The sequence below is a fragment of the Linderina pennispora genome (assembly GCF_002104995.1).
Source record: "Linderina pennispora strain ATCC 12442 chromosome Unknown DL89scaffold_99, whole genome shotgun sequence".
In the NCBI taxonomy this organism is placed as follows: domain Eukaryota; kingdom Fungi; phylum Kickxellomycota; class Kickxellomycetes; order Kickxellales; family Kickxellaceae; genus Linderina; species Linderina pennispora.
The window spans coordinates 1-20,234 of NW_024468347.1; the positions used below are offsets into that span (position 1 = coordinate 1).

General features: G+C 52.9%; 3 protein-coding genes across 3 annotated transcripts; 2 read left to right on the forward strand and 1 right to left on the reverse strand.

The window, feature by feature from the left end:
* Window positions 1-346, forward strand: DL89DRAFT_188004 (uncharacterized protein). Its single transcript, XM_040883969.1, has one exon. The coding sequence runs from the start codon at window positions 59-61 to the stop codon at window positions 236-238; it is 180 nt and encodes a 59-aa protein (XP_040739241.1). The 5' UTR covers window positions 1-58; the 3' UTR covers window positions 239-346.
* Window positions 347-13,080: 12,734 nt separating this feature from the next.
* On the reverse strand, window positions 13,081-13,831 carry DL89DRAFT_297445 (60S ribosomal protein L1-B; the record flags this gene model as incomplete). The annotated part of the gene is made up of 3 exons (XM_040890749.1): window positions 13,081-13,284; window positions 13,322-13,723; window positions 13,826-13,831. The coding sequence occupies 3 exons, from the start codon at window positions 13,829-13,831 to the stop codon at window positions 13,081-13,083; spliced, it is 612 nt and encodes a 203-aa protein (XP_040739242.1).
* Window positions 13,832-14,279: 448 nt separating this feature from the next.
* DL89DRAFT_272426 (putative Rpc11-DNA-directed RNA polymerase III subunit C11) lies at window positions 14,280-14,636 on the forward strand. Its single transcript, XM_040888986.1, has one exon. The coding sequence runs from the start codon at window positions 14,295-14,297 to the stop codon at window positions 14,628-14,630; it is 336 nt and encodes a 111-aa protein (XP_040739243.1). The 5' UTR covers window positions 14,280-14,294; the 3' UTR covers window positions 14,631-14,636.
* Window positions 14,637-20,234: the final 5,598 nt, after the last annotated feature.

The following is a 20,234-nucleotide window of genomic DNA, read 5'->3' on the forward strand; positions in this document are numbered from 1 at the left end:
GAGCCAGTTCCATGGTGATGTTTCAAGTAGATCTCCTTTTCCTAGTAACCCCCCACCTATGACGACAACCTCCAATGTCCGTCCAGCTTGTCGCGGCCATTGCGCACTTTCAGTCACCAGCCATAGAATGACAAAGGTATATCTGAACCACTATGGACTGATCTCTTCGTCAGTGTTGTTGGCCAGGCTAACGATCTGCCTTGGTATGAGCTGCTCGGTGTTGGTCGGCCACAGGTAATGCGCTTCAGGATGCACATTGTGGCATTGACTGAATAGCGACCCTTATATACGAGTAGATGGCCGTTCTTCCAATGACCATTATAGCAACAAACGCCTGTTACAAAACTGCATATATAAGAGGTCATTTAAACGCAAGACCAATTTGAACGGCGTGGCTATCTCAGTTGCTTTGCAAAGCGAAAAAGCACGGTAGCAGATCCTCTAGGAATTTTACTTTGACAGAGGGACCGGCGCTAGTAGCTGGCCGGCCCCACCTGCGCCAATACTCCCAGATAAGCCCGCTGTCAAGGGGTGCATGTGATTGTGCCCAGCTCCCTCTCTTGCTGGCAGATCCTCTGTGCAAGACCCATTCATGGGTATAAAGGGCGTGCATCCATGTTCCAAAACCACAAAACGGGGGCTTGGATGGAGACAAGTACATAGCGCTGAGCGTGTGAACTGGAGGGCGCGGACCATACAAACTGCTTTGCTGCAGGTCTCAAACAAATTCGAAGATGCAACAAGGCAGTTTTGCACTCTTGGGCGCCCTCCTTTACTAAATGGAGTGCTGTAGATCTACCCAGGGCAAGTGAGGGACATACCACTCAATGCAAGAACGGAACATATAAACGGTGGATAGAGCGCTGCTGGTTGGCTGGCGCTTTGTGAGTGGGCAGTTAATAGCCGTAGATTTCGTGCTTATGACTCGCGTTGGCACTGGGGAACAAATGGGTTTCAAGCATGTTGCGGTCCAAATTTAGTATACGCCCAAGCATCGCCCTCTTTGCAGAACTTCCCATCATCACACGACGACGCAAATCCTTAGTCGCGCTTGTATGCGCACTGTATCCCACCCACCAACGATTCGGTCGCTAATCCCTGCCGACACCACCGGCTGGCTAGAGCCTTCCACTGGCAGCTTCAAACACAAACAGCACACTTGTAAACTGTCTGTTCTCAGAAACCATGTGCGCTATAGATGACAGGAAGATAACATGTTGTCGCATCCTTTGCATCCAAATGAAAACAGAGACACATCGGTCGGCTCGATACGTGCTGCTATAGGCTGTTAAACTCCAGTTCGGAAACGAAATGCACCAAAAGCTTGCAGCTTAGCAGGATATACTCCCGTTTGCTCCTACAAGTGTATACTCCAGAGGCAATTCGCCAAAGCTGCAGAAGGACGCATATGTACATTCACATTGCTGCCGCTGTAGGCAGTATGCGTAGGTATCAGCCGCCCCACCTGACCTGTCTTGTGGCGGCAGTACTGGAGGGGCATCGCTACAAAATTCTCAACAGTCCCTGTTCCCACTGTGGCCAGTGCTGTAAAACTGCATGCTGCGTTGGCTGCTCCTCTGGCTGCATGCATGGCAGCAACCACTATCGGCCATCGTCCAGTAAGCAATACTTTGGGCATTGTCAAACGATTACCACAGCACTTAGGTCAGAGCCCATGCACGAATATATTAACGATCACCAAAGCTGATGCATTCTTCGCAGAAGCCAAACGAGGCGTCCGCTCGCGCCTCTCAGGTCATGCGTGGCGGAAGGGAATGCCAGCATGCGGCATAATGGCAACTCCCGGCCAATCGGCGTGGTTAGTTTCGAGGTGATTGCATATCACACACATCCTATCAACATATATCCGTTCTTGGTCTCTGTATCCAGGCTAACATGGTCAATCGAAAGGAAGCAGCAGCAGGTCTTCGGTGGCATCTGGCGGCGAGGCCATCAATCTACACAAATCTCGCTTCGTGCCCGGTACACGCAGACAACGAAGAGAAAGCAACTGCAGGCAGATCTGCAATTCCATTGAGAAGCTTGGTGCAGAGGGAGCTAGTGTAGGAGGCACTCTTCTCCCGTTTATTTTGTCGCTTCATAGCAAAGACGAGTGATTTTCCGGAAGAGAGGTTGCGGCTGAAACCTGGCTCCCTTAGTGTAGATCGACGCCGATGCACTAGGTGGCATATAATGGCATGACAGAGCGCCAGACACGGGATGTGGCTCGCCGATTGGATCGACACAAGACAGGTAGCATCTACATGTTGCGAAATGCTAGTCGCTGCTTGTATTCGCTCCGGCTCCCCTCTTGCCTCGTGGCATGCATCATCAGCTGCTCTGGTTGAAGCTGGTGGGAATTGTGAGGGAGGTGCCAGAAATCGGTGGCCGAGTATAGTGTGTCCGAGTGGCAAAAATCTGCTCTACGGTTTTTTCTATTCGCCACAGCGCCCTGGTGCAGACAACCGAATATGCACAGATATCGATAAACAAGCGGCAGAGATGCCCACTGCAGCAGCACGAGCCCGCCTATTGCCTTGCTTTATCTTGCCAACAGGACCATGTGGCGGAGGATGCTGAGGGTAATGCTGCTCTTGGCGGCCTGGGTGCTTAGATATGGTTCGGGAGGTAGATTGTGACCTAGCATAATGATCCGTAGCGCTATGGGGACATAAGCGACTTTGGATGGTAATCTAGGTGCGTGGTAAACAACTTTTTATAAGAGGCATGATAGAGATAGCAGAAGTGAGTTGGACCTAGGTCCGAGAGCTCGTACTACCTACAATAAAGCCTCTACGTACAATGATAGTGTTTCCAAATCCTCGCCGCGATTCTGCTGCACCGAGGGATGCGGTTGGGGCACCTTGTCCAGTTAGGGGTGCATCAGCCCTTTTCTCTTTTCATCGGTTCTGCTGCTGTTTGGTGGAGGTATATGGCCGCAATCGATGCTGCACGATAAATTATGTGCACATATGACTGGAGCACCGACAGCAGACGCCCGGGCAATGCTGTCGTGTGAGTGCATGGCCGTGCCGCAAAAGCAGCAAGTGTGGTGATAGCATGTGCAGCTAGATACAGGTATGTTACTAGATGCGAAAATTACATTGTTGTTAACCGATAAGACAGCTGGTTTATGTTGGTGCGCATATGGCACGGGTATAGACACGAGGGGTGCCAGTAGCCTCTCACCCCTCCTTCCAGGTGTGGCTGCACTCGGAGTTGCAGCACTTGAAGAAGATGGTTGCCGGCTCATCGAGGGACCGGAGCTGGATCTGCATAAAGTAGGCTCGTTGGTGCTGGCACTTGGGGCATGGTGTCTCGATCGAGTCGACGTTCTTCCACGCCTCCTCGCCGCCCAGCACATCGTCCACCTCCTTGCGCTTGAGGATTGTGCGTGAGATCATCTGCCGCCGGATCGGGAACTGGTACGGACACGTCTGGCACACCAGACACGTCTCGCCGTTCTCGCCGACGCCGTTCTCCACCAGGAGCAGGTTCGAGCACGACGGGCAAAAGTGCATTGCTGACTGAGGCTGCGAATCGGGGGGGGGGACGAAAAGCAAAAGAGAGCAAGGTGGGCGAAAAGTGTGGCTCCAAGAGCACGAGAAAAGGTCGGGCTTTGGCGGCGCAGCCAATCACGGCTGTGTCTGGGGGAGGGGAAGTGCCAGCTGCGGTCAGCTGCTGCCTAAGGCCAGCCGTGATCCGCGGCGCCTGGTGAAACGCCCTTTATTTCCCAACCCCCGATTTTCGAATCCATCCAAAAATGAGGTACGTCGACGGATACGCCGCGGAAATAGTGCGCCGGAGCTGCTGGAGCCGCTGACGGATTTTCTTTGTGGGTGACGGACCGAGGCAGGGGCATGCGCGCAGAGGGCAGAGGCGGCAGACATTGGGCCGGAATCGGCATTGGCCTGCGTGCACCCTCAGCCTCGGCACCTTCCCACTCAGCAGCAACCAGCACACGCACATTCGCACATATGCGCATGCATGTACGCGTCTATGCACGCCTGTGCACCAAAGAGCCCTTTCACACAGCCTAATTCACCCCACTCTACAACCACTGCTTCACCACACCCTGTAGCGGAAGCAAGATTCAGGTTGCTGCTGTGCGCGAGGAGGTCCGTGCCCTCCTTGCTGCGTCTGCCGAGAGCAAGCGCAAGTTTGTCGAGACTGTCGAGCTCCAGATCGGTCTGAAGAACTACGACCCGCAGCGCGACAAGCGTTTCTCGGGCACCATCAAGCTGCCCCACATCCCGCGCCCCAAGATGACCGTGTGCATCCTTGGTGACGCCCACGATGTCGACAAGGCCAAGGCCATCGACATGCCGTTCCGCTCGGTCGAGGACCTCAAGAAGATGAACAAGAACAAGAAGCTCATCAAGAAGATGGCTGCTTCGTACGATGCGTTCATTGCCTCGGAGGCCCTCATCAAGCAGATCCCGCGTCTGCTGGGTCCTGGTCTGCACAAGGCCGGTAAGTTCCCCACCCCCGTGTCGCACACCGACGACCTCACTGCCCGTGCCGACGAGATCCGTGCCACCATCAAGTTCCAGCTCAAGAAGGTTCTGTGCCTGGCCGTTGCCATCGGTAACGTCAGCATGGAGGAGGACGAGGTTCTCGGCAACATCATGCTTGCTGTCAACTTCCTGGTGTCGCTGCTCAAGAAGCGCTGGCAGAACGTCAAGTCGCTGTACATCAAGAGCACCATGGGCAAGCCCCACCGCCTGTACTAAGCAGCGCATTCCTCTCTGCCCCCCAGCAGCCGTGTCCATCTAGTGGTTGTTTGACGCAGTGGTTCTGAGGGCAGGGCCGGCTATATTCTGGCGACTTCCGCTCAACTCTTTCACCTGTACCAAGTTCACATTGGGAATATTGTACAGTTACCAAAGCGCAGTTCCTAGTTTCCTCGTCCTTCTTTCGTGTGGCGGCTGTCCTGTTAGCAGGAGGGCTTGCCACCGGGCGTGGAGCTGGATACCTGTTATCCACCTAGGGCGCGTCTCTTGGGAGCTTTGTAGCTGGTCTCTTTTCTCTGAGTTGCTGCTCAAATAAACACGCTGTTGGACATAACCACCATGTCGACCACGACTGCAATTTGTCAATTCCATCACCCCCCACCACTGCTGAAGATTATGCAGTCTATATCGTGAGACCATCTAGTTATGCTTTTCAGTCGCAAATTTTCACCAGTCATGAGACACGCATCCAAAAAGCCAATTGCCTAGCACCCATCGTGGCCAGCCATGGACTGCGGGAACCAGCAAAGCGTGTGCTGACTACACAGTGAGCTCCAATTGTGAAGGCGCGCCAGCCTAGTTAACTGACAACACTATCAATGTCTTCTCAAAGCCGGCTATTGCTTTTTCTTCGAAACATTCGATGCAAAGCAGCTAGTTTAACTGGGGAATTCCGCAATTTTTTGTACTAGCCTAGCGCCACAATTTGATCGTAGAGGGAGCATCTCAAATGAGTTTCCAAGGTTCAGTTTCATCTCTCTGGCCAGATGTGGCAGGTGAGCTTTTTTGTTGGCTGAGCATTGCCGGGGTGGGGAATGTTTATAGTAATAATAAAAACACACCACTTCTTGGTAGATAGCTATGGTGTACAAGAGTGGAAGGCCAGTTTCCTATAAAGGTTTTGCTGAGAGTCTCCTTACACCACCTATGCTGAATTCAGCGGTTTCAAGTTGACCTCCCCATTCTCAGCACTTTGCAAGTAAAAACCATTCTATCATTGTCGAACACGTTGGATTCTGCCACCAGACTCTGGAGATCCTGTATATTCCAGAGCATTTATATAACGACCAATCTCTCCTCTCTTGCTACTTCATAGCCATTTATTGCTTCCCTTCACTTGTTATATCATCAGGAACTCGCTAAATTGTATTATCTGCCCGACATATACAGTAGACATCATATACTGCCATCCATATTACACCACCGACATATGCGAGCTCCGCTAGTATGTTCCATTCGTTGCACATGAGAATAGGAAACAGCAGTAGTCACCACCGTCAACAGTACCATAACAGCTTCGCGGTTAAGGACATTCTCGATGATGAGGCACCTGAACCATACACGCTCCATGAGTTCCGCTGGTATGTTGAATTTGTCGAGCTCAGTAGCGAAAACTTGTCATTCTTGGAGTGCTACCACAACCTTCTCAGCGATGTGAAGACAGGTCAGCTAGATCCGAATGATTTGGAAGCCATGAGCTTGCGCATAACTAACATTGCCGATATCTTTATACTGCCTGGAGCCGCCCTTGCGATCAACATCCCAGACAGCATGCAGCAGTATATCGCAAACTGTATTGACTCAGAAGCTCTACCATCACTTCTCGCACCCGCAGTTGACCACATAACCAACCTTGTTCAGAACAGCACGATCCCCGAATACATAAAATGGAGCCGGATCCAACACGCAAAACAGCGTTGCAGCTACAACCCGGCTCTGTGGTCAGCCCTTCTTGCTATATTAACAGTCGGTGTAGTCCTGATCATGACCATGCCGGTCTGCCACCGCCAACTTCGTCTCATTTTCCTGCCGTTCACGTATTGGTCGATTGGTGGGATTACCTGCAGCGCCTTCTTTTCTAGTCCAGAGCGATGCTTTGTCCGACTGTTCCGTGCCCTTTGCAAGAAACAGCCAACGCATCGTGTGCTACACACGTCGAATACTGGGAGCATAAAGCCGACGTCATATTTGTGTGATCATGAGGTACATCAGATGGATTTCTTGTCGAATACCAACGTGGCCGTGTCTACAGCCACACATGCTGGTGACACATATAATGTGACAGGCACTCCAGCCAACACCGATAGCCGTCTGTTCACCCTCTCAGTTGATTCAAATGCTGCCAATATATTAGACGGCTGTTCTGGGTTCCCGGAGATCGCTCCCCAGCCCCGCCCTGCACACAGTCGCTCTACAGGTACCATGGTTGCAAGTCCTTCAGCCCCACCGCTAGTTCATCACGAATGCCACACACTATCGACTATCGCCATTAACACAGACTCCAGCTTCACAGATATCCTGCCTGTTTCCCAGAACATTTCATCGACAGGTACGCTGTCACAAATAGACAAGCTTGATGCAAACGAGCTTGCAATTATTGCGCCGTGGACAGTTCAGAGCGTATCCCTCTCGCTGCTGAATAGTGTGGGCAGCCGCCACACAGTTCCATTGCCCAGTGGCTCTCGCTATTCCAAATTACCAGAAGAGCTGTGCGATGATATAGAGGCACATTATCCGGAGCCGTGTGTCTTGCCGACGCGACAATCACCATCCATCCGTCCCTGTGCCCACAGTACATTCGAGGCTGTACCGCAATCTAACCACTTGCCCACTAGAGTTAACTCGTTGGGTACGGGCGCCTCATATATCCGGTGGCACACTGGCACCCATGCGATTCTTCCTCAGCTGATTATTTGGCACGTTGGTGTTCTCGCCTACTGGCTTATCATCATGCTTGTACCAACCAGGAGGCCAGTGTGTTGATTCAACATCAATTTGTCAATATATCTGCGATGTTAATATTCAGAATACCCATGCGTCATTTTCTGTTAGTTTATCAGTTCTACTCCAGCTGCCGTTCTTTTAAATCCAACATCTCCTTCAATATGTACTACAAATTGCACTCAGACAAGCGAGTATTTATCGCCTCGCTTTATCAGCACTCCTGCCAAAAGCATATCCTCGATAGCCTCTTCGGGATTGCTTCCAATCTCAACCAGCTTAGCAACTAAGACACTGTGTGTGGCTGAATTGCCTTGATTCTGCAAAAGTGTCCGCACCGCTGGCACTTCGCTAGGCAGCAGTGTATCCAGGGCATCCAAGTTTCCGAAGAGCGTGTTGTCACCAATATCGAAGGCATCAAGAGAGTCACTCGACAGTCGCTCAGATATCACTTCACTACGAGGTTTCTTGCGTATATGACATGTGGGCGAGGACTGATCCGCTGGATGCGACGCTTTTGAGGTATAGGGCTCAGTATCGTCTAAATGGACGATTCTTACACGCTTTGCTGACGGCGGATGTGGTGAGAAATGCAATTCAGAGTTGCTTGTCACACCCTGGGGATACATTTGCGTTTCAGCATTGGTTACAAGGGTCGGCCTGCCATGTTTCACGTTCAGCCGAATTAGTCTCCTGCTGTCTGAACGTCCGAGCTCCGCAAGGTGCTTGTGAAAGCTGCGACTGCAAAAATGAGCGCATGCTCTGAGATGGGAATCTGCCACCTAGCCCTTCATACTGCGGGCTATTATAGGGAGGCAAGTCGGCATAGCTTGGGAAATAGTAGCCAAACATGTGTTGTGTATCCATCATGGCTGAAATATCCGACATTGGGTCTGTCTTTATGTCGATCATGTGGCCCCGAATCCATGTTGTCGGCTGGTCAGCAGAGCAGCTGGAGCTGGTTCGCGATGACTGGGTTGACGGGAACGAGGAGTGGCATATTTGGCCCATCACAACTAAAGAGGTACCAGCTAGCTCGCCGTCGGATGTTCGACCTTGTGACAACCGCGTTTCCATCTCGCTCTTCTCTGTCAAATCATCACCATAGCCCTCTCTCGTGCAGGGACACAGCATAAATGGGATGATTCCAGTTGTATCGTCAATGTAGTAAAATGTGCATCTGCGCGCATCGATCTCAGCCACTGACTTGCCCACGATGGTGCCATACACTCGTACGTGTCCAAAGGTTAGGCTATGGCTGATGTTTGGGTTGTTTGTGTCGCTGATCTGGAGCCGATGGGGGTAGCCTCGAGAAGCACAGGGTTCCGCAGGCTCTACTTGACTCAGACCAATATTGGATAGCGATTCCGCAGCCAGGGCGTGTTTAATGAAGAGCTGAGCATGCGCTCGAAGACTCAGCTCCCGTGTGTGAGTCTGGCTTGCAGTCATCGCTCGATAGGTGGCTGAGGGTTCCGAGATTTTCAGAGAAAAGAGGGCTAAACCTAGATTCAGTTGCCTGTGCCAGCTAACAGCATGGCATGGCTACGACGGCCTGGCCATGCGTGGATATGGGCTTCAGCGGTATGCACCTGCGGTGTGGTCCACTGCAGACAAAACTTGGCGCACTGGGTGATTGGTAGTTGCCTTCTTTCTTGCTGCACCTTTTTTACTATCTCCCTCCTTCAATTTGCGCTCTAGTTGTTATCTCTTCGAATTCAGCCAGTTAACTAGCGGCAAATGTGGAAACTAAACCTACGACACCTCAGTAGTCAGCCAGAGAGCATCCCTTCACAGACAAGCGGCAGACGACTGACACTACTCCACCGCACAAAAACATCGATTCCAGAATTTGCCCCGCTCCAGCGCACAATGAGCTTGCCTGAAATTGAAATCTACTCCGAAGCAGCAGACGGCCCATCGGACGACATATTCTCTGGGTACATGTCCGACTCGACATGCCTATCACCAAAGTCTGGTAAGCGGCGGCTGCGCAGGGACACGGGGTGCAAGGGTGCGGGCAGCATGGCCACCAAAGTGACGATGCACTCTTCTCAGCAGAAAAACACGCCTGCGACCTATGTCCAAGGCGGTACAAATGGCAGAGTTTGGCCCACAGCCAACAAACACAACACATCAGAGTTTCTCAGCTTGTTGCGAAGCCGCAAAATACCCCGAGCTGCCTCAAAGCGCACCATGCCAACGCACGGCACACGAGAAACGCTTGATCTATCAAGCAGCGCCAGTGCCGACGACATGTTCGACAGCCTAGACGATGTGCTTACAGATGGGACAATGGTCCGGCCGGTGCTGCGTGAGCCAAGCAGCCGCGAGCGCTCGTCAGCCAAGATATTTATGAGCAGGCAGAACATTCGCCCATGGGAGGCGAGCGAGGAGAGCAATCTTCTTGAACATATTCAGGAAATCTACACAACCGATGCGAGCATCAAGTGGGACCAGGTGGCTCTTAAGTTCGGGCGCACCAGCGTCGGCTGTATGACGAAATATTACGCGCTTAAATCATTGTAAAGGGCAGCGAACATGTAGTTGTATATTGCCATCCCCATATGAAATTACATCACCATACAAATACAATCGCAGCGATTATCGTGAAGAGCACCAGTATGATAGCAAGCTCGATAAGAACAGTGCGGGACTGGTCGTGTAGCACCTCGGGCTCAATTACCTCGTAGTAGTGCTGGTCTAGGTCAATCGTCCATGAGCTGCCCATGCACCGTGAGCGCAGCATTAGTGTTACCAGTCTACTCACGAAGCTGTTGACAGGCATCAGTGTGGTCTGGTACGACCACAATGAAGGACTTGAGACAGCGGCAGGAATTGCAACTATATTACCGCAGGATCCAGATATGTACTGCCAGCCGGTAAGGACAGTGCCGGAGATGCAGGCCTGGTACGGGTCGACGAATGTCCCTGTGATGATACGCACACGTTTGAGATCGAGTCCCTGTTGGCTGGGATCGGTTTGCACAGCCATCTCGGGATCGCGAGTACGGGTTAGCATGTGTGATTTGACAATTCTCGTCGACCGCCTGCGCATAAACCACAGACAGATGCTGACACGTCGCCATGCAACCACGCCAATCGAGCAGGCAGCAAATAGGAACGGGAGGGCAAATACTCGCCAAGCGGTGTGCACATGGCCCAGCGTCATGGCAGTGGCTACAGCGAGGCCTACGAAAAGCGACATAAACGCAGCGGTTAAACCGATGATACCCTCCTTACGCGAAATGTTCTGCGACGCCTGCCAGCAAAAGTCTGGAAAGTGGTTGGCAACAAGGTGGGCCGTTGCTAGCTTTGCAATGGTGTCAAAGAGAGCTGGAGGAACAGCGTTTGGCTCAAGCTGCTCGGAAATAGACTGTGGAACCGGTTTGTATCCCAGAATATCGACGTTCTTGCCTCCAGAGATAACAGACACGAAAGGCGGGCGAGGACGTAACGAAGGGTGGTGTTTTCGGAGCTCGCCAACAGAGATGAGGCGTTGAGTGCGCATTGCAGTCGCCTCAGTAGGCGATATCGAATCAGCGTCAGGGTTGAGTGCCAGCTGGGACATCATCTTTCCCAATCTCATGGTGGGCATGGTAGAGATGCGGCGAATGCCAGCAATAAAATCCTTTGCAGTGGTTGAGCCATTTAGCGCAGCTGCATGTACCTCAGCATAATCGTCAGATTCAGAGTCGGAATCTTTGACTCCGAATTTAAGCGACAGCGGGGACTGAACCTGGTCCAGATTAACCCGACGCAGCTGGACTTGAGAGACGAAGTTGCGCTTGAGAATATAATCGGGCTGCTGGAACTGAAGCGAGCGCTGGGTAACCAGGCCAAGAGTCACCATGCGACGAGGATTTTGCGGCTCGTGGCTTCCGGTTTCAATAGAGTCGTCGTCGCCAGTACGCGACTGTGCAACTGTCGCTGCTGCTGAATTAATTTTGGCGCCTGAGGCTGACGACCGGGCTGAAATCATGTCGCCTGGGCAGAGCAGTGGCCGCGTTAGATGCGTGATGCTGAGCGGCAGGCGCTCCTTGATAAACCGCAGTTCAGCATCTGGGATGACCAACTGTTCGGCGGCGTTGTCGTCAAGGAATCGCATCCAGCACTCCAGGACAAGTAGAGACTGTATTTGCTGCCTGTTTTCCTCCTGCTCTTTGGATTCAGACTCGAGCACATAGTCACAGGGCGTAGCAGGTAGTGAGTGTCGCCGGCAACTGAGCAATGCCTTTGCGGGTGTTTCAGCGTGGGCAACTGGCGTAGCCTCAGAAACGCTCTCCTGGTCAGTGTCGGCTCCCTGCTCCTTGGCCTGGTGTAGGCCGAAGGAAGCTGCATGTAGGCTGGATGAGCTCTGTGTGTCCGTGGTTCCAGAGCTGATCGTGCTGCGGCCGTGGCTAGCAGCACCCTGATGAAGATCTGTAAAGCTGTGTGCCTTGAGCGTGTAAATGTTTCTGCCAGAGGCTGCTGCGGCATTCAAGCCACGGGATCGCAAATTTGGTACCGAGATTGACCGCATCGAGATACGGTCAACAGGCAAGCGGGCTGATCTCAGCGACGACAAGTTGGAATTCGACAGCGCAAACTGCTCGGGTATTCCAGGACGTGAGCTAGCTGCAGTAGTTGCTGTCTTGTGTAGTGATTGCACGCCGCTGCGGTCAAAATATACAGTGCGATAGCGCTGGTACCACTCACAGAATGCAAGCGCGTTTTTTGCTTGCGAATCGCGAGAGACGAACAGGCGGAATTCATCAAGTGATAGAGGTGGGGCGGTGATATTTGCCACCATGGCGTCGAATAAGCCAGCGTAGTCCTTCATGGTTTATTCGTGTTAAAGGGTATTGGAGAGAGGGAAATGTCTTACAAAGAGGCGAAGGAGTAAGGGAATGTGCCGTGGCAGGATGGGTGGCATGAAGGTGCCCAGGTGCTGATGGTTTTAAGCAAAGTAAAGGACGAGGGATCAATGCAGCAGGCTATATGCTGTAGCATTCTGTTGAGCAAGGCATTGTCACAGCCCAGACAGAAATGTGTTGTTTGAACCAAAGGGGGGTATATGTCATTAAACATAGGCCTACTGAGGGAGGCGAGGGAGGGAGGGAGGGACGAATAGACAAAAAACCAACAGTTTTGTAAACAAACATGTCAAATCCCACGTGCAGCTGATGGAGAGCTTATCAAGGCATTTCTAGAAATGGTACAGCAGCAGCAGCAGCAATCATCATATATGCACCGACTTCAGCAGTGGTGGGGGGTGATGGAATTGACAAATTGCAGTCGTGGTCGACATGGTGGTTATGTCCAACAGCGTGTTTATTTGAGCAGCAACTCAGAGAAAAGAGACCAGCTACAAAGCTCCCAAGAGACGCGCCCTAGGTGGATAACAGGTATCCAGCTCCACGCCCGGTGGCAAGCCCTCCTGCTAACAGGACAGCCGCCACACGAAAGAAGGACGAGGAAACTAGGAACTGCGCTTTGGTAACTGTACAATATTCCCAATGTGAACTTGGTACAGGTGAAAGAGTTGAGCGGAAGTCGCCAGAATATAGCCGGCCCTGCCCTCAGAACCACTGCGTCAAACAACCACTAGATGGACACGGCTGCTGGGGGGCAGAGAGGAATGCGCTGCTTAGTACAGGCGGTGGGGCTTGCCCATGGTGCTCTTGATGTACAGCGACTTGACGTTCTGCCAGCGCTTCTTGAGCAGCGACACCAGGAAGTTGACAGCAAGCATGATGTTGCCGAGAACCTCGTCCTCCTCCATGCTGACGTTACCGATGGCAACGGCCAGGCACAGAACCTTCTTGAGCTGGAACTTGATGGTGGCACGGATCTCGTCGGCACGGGCAGTGAGGTCGTCGGTGTGCGACACGGGGGGTGGGGAACTTACCGGCCTTGTGCAGACCAGGACCCAGCAGACGCGGGATCTGCTTGATGAGGGCCTCCGAGGCAATGAACGCATCGTACGAAGCAGCCATCTTCTTGATGAGCTTCTTGTTCTTGTTCATCTTCTTGAGGTCCTCGACCGAGCGGAACGGCATGTCGATGGCCTTGGCCTTGTCGACATCGTGGGCGTCACCAAGGATGCACACGGTCATCTTGGGGCGCGGGATGTGGGGCAGCTTGATGGTGCCCGAGAAACGCTTGTCGCGCTGCGGGTCGTAGTTCTTCAGACCGATCTGGAGCTCGACAGTCTCGACAAACTTGCGCTTGCTCTCGGCAGACGCAGCAAGGAGGGCACGGACCTCCTCGCGCACAGCAGCAACCTGAATCTTGCTTCCGCTACAGGGTGTGGTGAAGCAGTGGTTGTAGAGTGGGGTGAATTAGGCTGTGTGAAAGGGCTCTTTGGTGCACAGGCGTGCATAGACGCGTACATGCATGCGCATATGTGCGAATGTGCGTGTGCTGGTTGCTGCTGAGTGGGAAGGTGCCGAGGCTGAGGGTGCACGCAGGCCAATGCCGATTCCGGCCCAATGTCTGCCGCCTCTGCCCTCTGCGCGCATGCCCCTGCCTCGGTCCGTCACCCACAAAGAAAATCCGTCAGCGGCTCCAGCAGCTCCGGCGCACTATTTCCGCGGCGTATCCGTCGACGTACCTCATTTTTGGATGGATTCGAAAATCGGGGGTTGGGAAATAAAGGGCGTTTCACCAGGCGCCGCGGATCACGGCTGGCCTTAGGCAGCAGCTGACCGCAGCTGGCACTTCCCCTCCCCCAGACACAGCCGTGATTGGCTGCGCCGCCAAAGCCCGACCTTTTCTCGTGCTCTTGGAGCCACACTTTTCGCCCACCTTGCTCTCTTTTGCTTTTCGTCCCCCCCCCCCGATTCGCAGCCTCAGTCAGCAATGCACTTTTGCCCGTCGTGCTCGAACCTGCTCCTGGTGGAGAACGGCGTCGGCGAGAACGGCGAGACGTGTCTGGTGTGCCAGACGTGTCCGTACCAGTTCCCGATCCGGCGGCAGATGATCTCACGCACAATCCTCAAGCGCAAGGAGGTGGACGATGTGCTGGGCGGCGAGGAGGCGTGGAAGAACGTCGACTCGATCGAGACACCATGCCCCAAGTGCCAGCACCAACGAGCCTACTTTATGCAGATCCAGCTCCGGTCCCTCGATGAGCCGGCAACCATCTTCTTCAAGTGCTGCAACTCCGAGTGCAGCCACACCTGGAAGGAGGGGTGAGAAACTTGCTAGGCACTAATTTCAATGTACATAATAGTATCCCCCATATACTCGATTTGGCTTAGCAGGTGAACCTTAAAGGATGATCTGTATTGGGATGTCTTGGCATTTCAATTGATAGGGTGGGAATGCTGCAGTTTCTGACAAAGATTGCAGATATATTCGGGAGATGCTGTGCACCAATTTCTGCATCATGTCGGACAAGCTTTTGCTTTTCTCGGACGTCATTGCTCCCCCCTCCGCGCTCTTTATCCAGGCTCCCCCCAAATGACACAAACCATTCAACAACACCATTTGCCAATGTGCTTTCAACTGACGAAAAGTCATGCAACCGAGCATTGCTTCTTTCAGCCACTTGAGTACCCCACCCACGGCCCTGCTGCACAACCTCGGCGGCATTCGTGAGCGTATCCGCGATTTGGCAAGCCGAAGTGGACAACTGCTGAAAGATGCCCACAAGCGGAAAAACCAAGTATCCCAAACGATGCTGGACAGCAAGACTTCGCTTGGGATTCTCAGCGCCGTGCCGGATGGAAAAGAGTGAAAAAAGACTGCTGTATGGAAGGTTCTGTAGAGCGGAAACAAATGGCGGAAATGCGAGCCACCTTTGGAGCACACATTCTTAGCTTATTGTGTATTCGCAAAATGCGTCAGAGGTGGGTGGAGATAGGGTGGCTAGTTGGGGGGAGTAGGAGCGAGCGGGCGCATGGGAGGCTGAACAGCCGACGTAGTTCCGAGGGTGACCGCGGGGTGCCAGCGTGTGCAACGCCATAGCGGCTGTATATTAGAAAGAGTCTGGAGCCCTCTTCCCTCGCCAAACAGCCAACTGGACAGCCCTTTTTTATTCTTTTCGAGAGTGCCCCTAGTTCCTTTAGCATCACTCTTTCATTACATTCCTATCTGTGCTAAGCAGCTGTCTGCGGATCCACTAGTGCGTATAATATCCGATACTCCATATCGATGCAGTCAGATTCCAAAGCCGAGGAAATGTTTGCCCCCGAGCATTTTGTCGAGCTTTCGGCTGTATCGCGGTCGGCCTCGGAGGCCTCAACAGACTATCTGCTTCCGCATATCAACCAAAAGGCCAGCGAGTCGCGGCGTTTCCTTCGCCTGGTGTCGTTCTGCATTCCATTGCGACTAAAGCACCCGCTCAATATCGTGTTGTTCACACTGACCTGCACCTGGGTGTCCTCATACCTGCTGAGTCTCCAGGGCGGCGATCTTCTATTTATAAACGAAAACCTCGGTATCATGGGGGCCGAAATCCTGGTCTCGGTGCTCTCATTGACAGCGATCACGGTTATCCTGTATACGCGGCGGATGCGCCCGACGACACGAAAAACAACTGTGACCATGGCACTGGCGCTATTTGTTTTGCTGTATGTGTATGACCATGGCGAGCGGTTCGAGCACCATGGGTTCTACAATCTACTGGTGTTTTTGCTGATTTACGTGCCACTGAATCTGGTCATCGTCAGCCTCTATGTGCTGTACACAACAGTGCCGCATTTCCTGGCGATATTGTTCTTGGCGGTTCTTGGGTTGGCGTGCGGCGTCACAGTGGCGCTGCGGCACTACATTGCGGTGTTTGACCAAGGGATGTTTGACAGAATGCGCGCAGTTCCTGGTGAGTGTCAGTGGCAAGGAAACAACTACCCGCTGGTCGATCTGCTGCCGGCAGGCACGCAGAACTTCTGGGCTGGCAGCATGACGTGCAAGCCAGAGGATTTGAAATTCGAGGCGAGTATCGATGGCGAAGGTCTGCTTAGCGTCAATTGCTCGCAAAGCTCCGTGTACGTCGATGTCCTGCCGGAGACCAGAGAGTGGCCGCTCAAGGACAAGTCCAAGTGGCAGGTGTTCAATCACCGGGTGCTGGACCGCACAACACATGTTCCGTACACAAAGCCAATGCAGCTCAATCCGGGCACGCAGGCCGTGGTGGTGCGGTGCGGTACAGGTAGCAAGATCGTAACAAGGGTTAGCCCGCGGCCCTCGGAGCTGCCGAAATTCACGCCGCCCGCCGATACGCGCAGCCCGACCGAGCACTTGGAGGACCACCCGGGCGCGCCTCAGAAGCGGCCAAACGTGATGTTCCTGTTTGTTGACGCTGTCTCGCATAGACAGTTCTATCGGCGACTGCAGAAAACCGCAAAGGTGCTTTCCACCCTGCACGAGCCGGGCAAGACCGAACTGACCGAGCTCTTCCGGTACCACTCACTGGGCGTCAGCACCGACAACAGTACCAAGGCCATGTACATGGGCGAGATATTCCCTGGGCGCAATTCTCTGCCGATCTGGGCGTATTTCCGTGACCGCGGGTACGTTACTGCTCGCGTGGAGACGTCGTGCGAGGACTGGGCCACAACATATATTGCGGATACGTTCGATTCACTGGATTTTTCGGTCGGCGGACGCAGTCTGGACTATGAAATGTCGTCACCGTTCTGCATGCCAGAGTTTTACCCGAGCTCGGGCAACTCGTTTGGTAACTTCAAGGGCCCGTTCTCGATCACAGCAAGGTGTTTGTACGGGCGGCATGTGCATGAGTACGGATTCGACTATGTCAATCAGTTCAGGAAGGAGATGCGGGAAGCGAACGAAACCAGGCCGTACCTGATGATGCTCAATCTGATGGAGGGACACGAGGGCACGGGCGAAGTTCTGCGCTCGCTCGACAACAGGCTGTCGCAGTTCCTCGTGGAGCTGAAGGAGAGCGGGGAGCTGGAGGACACGGTGCTGTTCTTGCTGTCTGACCATGGTCTGCACATGGGTTTGAATTTTGCATTCCTGAACAGTGGGCAGATTGAGCACAAAAACCCGTTCTTCTCTATGGTCATGCCAAGCTATTTGCGCTCATACGTGGACCAGCACACTAGGCACGGCCTGTACACGAACGAGCAGCGCCTGACGACGCCGCTTGAGACGCATTATGCGCTCAAGACACTGGCCAACTGGCCAAGGTACGACCAGCAGGATTTCGACCGCTCTCTGTTCACACCGGTGAAGGCGGCACGGACGTGTGCCGAGGCAGGCGTGGGAGCAAACTTTTGCATGTGCAAGTGAAGAAAATGTTGTATTTACAGGTACCAGAATTACTCTGCTCGCGATGCAAGCTCGGCTGATAGTCAGCATGGGTTGACACGTCGATAAGAGCATCACGGCGAACCCATCATTTGAACGTGTCGGATGGTTGTTGGTGCAATGGCGGTCATGGACATCTCCCACCTTGGTGGCCTGCTCAGCGCAGGCGCTTCAGCGCTGGCTCGCTGCTGCTGGCAGCAGAATCGCCTGCTGCTGCTGCACGCCTCTTGTGTGGGTTCTTTGTTTCAGGGGTGGTGCCAGAAGCATTGGCAGCAATGGCCGTAGAGCGACGGAACCGTTCAGGAATACTGCCTGAATCACAGAGTGACTAGAAAACGAGTCTGAAGTTTAGAACTGCTGCGAGGTCGCGGTTCAAGAGCCGAGACGAATAGGCTCGCCTGTATTGTGCCATGGCCCGCTTACATGACTCGCTTGTACAGCGGAGAAGGCCATGGCACTTCACAGTTGGGTTCTTCGATCTCTGGTAGGGGCACGGGTTGAGAACATGCCGGAATGTCTGCAGCGACTTTTCGCAGCAGAACGGGCACATCGACGATGTCCGGAATTCGTCGATCAGATAGACTTCAAAGCCATGGTGCTTGAACTTGTCGCGCCATCTCTTGCCACGAATCGGCGCATGGTGTCGGGCCATCGGCGCACTCCAATTGCCCATGGTCAGCACTGGATCTGGACCGAACTTGCTCCGGGGTTTTGCGGCAAGCCTGTGGTCTGCACGGGCCTGGTTCATGAATGAATCAAGGCGCAGCTTGCGGTGAAGCGGGTACACCTTGGGACTGGTCCCGACACCCGGATGGGCCTTCCAGCGCCTCTGGTGCTGCTTGTTTGACTTAGTTGGCTGCTGCTCTGGTAACCTTCGCGCTGTCATCGTGTTGGCATAAAACGGTGCTAGGACACACCGCACAGATGCACGGGCAGTAACGTAGGCACGGAATTTTGCTGGGCTAAGGGTCCGGCAGCAGTGCTTGGAAAGCTCAGCCTCTGCTCTGCGGACAGCATCTTCTGGGACTTGATCCTTTGTAGCCCAACGAATCCTGTCATAGTGGCGCAGCTTGAGCTCCTTATTGCGCTGCTGCCGCGTGTAGCGGTAGAGCATCTTTTCACCCTCTTTCCCATTGCTGCTATTTTCGTGCATCATGTATAGCAAATCGCCCCGACCTGGATCGATGAATACACAGCGGCCTTTCAGATTCTGCAGCTCTGGCTGTGGGATTTGGTGGATATAGCGACAGTCAGCTATAGCATTGCCTCCCACAGCACCACCTCCTGCAGCATCGCCTGTAGCATCGCCTGTAGCATTGCCTCCTGCAGCATCAGCATCTACTGCAGCACCAGTCTTAGGTACCTTGTCTTGCAACAAAATGCATATCGTTACACCATCTGTTGTCGCCATTCCGTGGAATTTTCTATCACCATGTGCCTTAAATGGCTTTGATGTTAGATCTGCAACCCGGCCCCACACATCCCACACAGATTGTGTGATCCCTTGGACACATTGCCCATTGTACTGTGCAGTGTGTTTTTGCGGCTGCAAATATCAATCAATTCGGCCAGAATCCGCTGTAGGCAAGTGCCATACTGCAACAAAATGTTGCTCTTAAATAAATATCCTAAGAGTGTTGCGCAGCCGGTGATGACCACCATGATGACACCATGGAAGTTATCAGGCCGACCAACAATGAGAGCAGCTCTTGCGCTGAGCCAATGGAGATATCTAGTGGAGGCCTGTGACCAGTACAATACTAGCTTGTCGCCCTGGTTTCACCGATGAAGTCAGATACCGCACAAAATCAAAAGGAGCTTACGGAGCAAGCCACCCAAACTCGCTTCGAGGTTTAAAAGTTTTTTTAAATCAATTTAAAAAGTTTCTAGCGGACGGTCGGATACGTTTGAACTGTAAAATCTTATACATAGGTAAAGAAGTAAAGATAAAAATAAAAATAACGATATTTTTAATGGATATCAAGATCTATTTGTTCAAGAAGCCAAATATGCAAGCAAGATCAGTGGGAAAATGGTTCTGGCATTTATTCGCTGTACGATTTGGGGATCTCCAGGCCGACGCGGTTGGCAGTCTTGGCGATGCGGTCGCTTTCGGGCATCTTGGGCTGGAATTCGTCGAGTAGCTCTTTGTACCTGCGGTTATTCGTCAGGTAGGTAAGCACGGTTTGGGCCTTTTGGAGGTCGGGGGTGGTGGACCATTTGAGGCGCAGCTGGGTGGCCCAGAAGCGGTTCTGGCTGACCGATGTGAATTGCTTGTTGACTTCGCGCAGGAGCTGGCGGTAGATGTGCAGGTGGCTTGTGGACATGGTTTGTGGGGGGGGGGTTATTGAAAAGATAAGAGCTACTCCCTATTTTTAGGCTGTGGATTCTGTGTTCCGTTTTTCGGAAGATCAAATGTAGTATGGTTTCTGCTACTGTCGCCTGTGATGACGCAGTGGTGCGGCGTAGCTGATATTGGTTCGCTGGCTCTCCTCTTCCTCCAACTTTTTTAATACCATTTTT

What these genes read in the sequence shown, in the direction of transcription:
- DL89DRAFT_188004 (XM_040883969.1), top strand. Translation starts at nt 59, where the DNA reads ATGACGACAACCTCCAATGTCCGTCCAGCTTGTCGCGGCCATTGCGCA.
- DL89DRAFT_272426 (XM_040888986.1), top strand. Translation starts at nt 14,295, where the DNA reads ATGCACTTTTGCCCGTCGTGCTCGAACCTGCTCCTGGTGGAGAACGGC.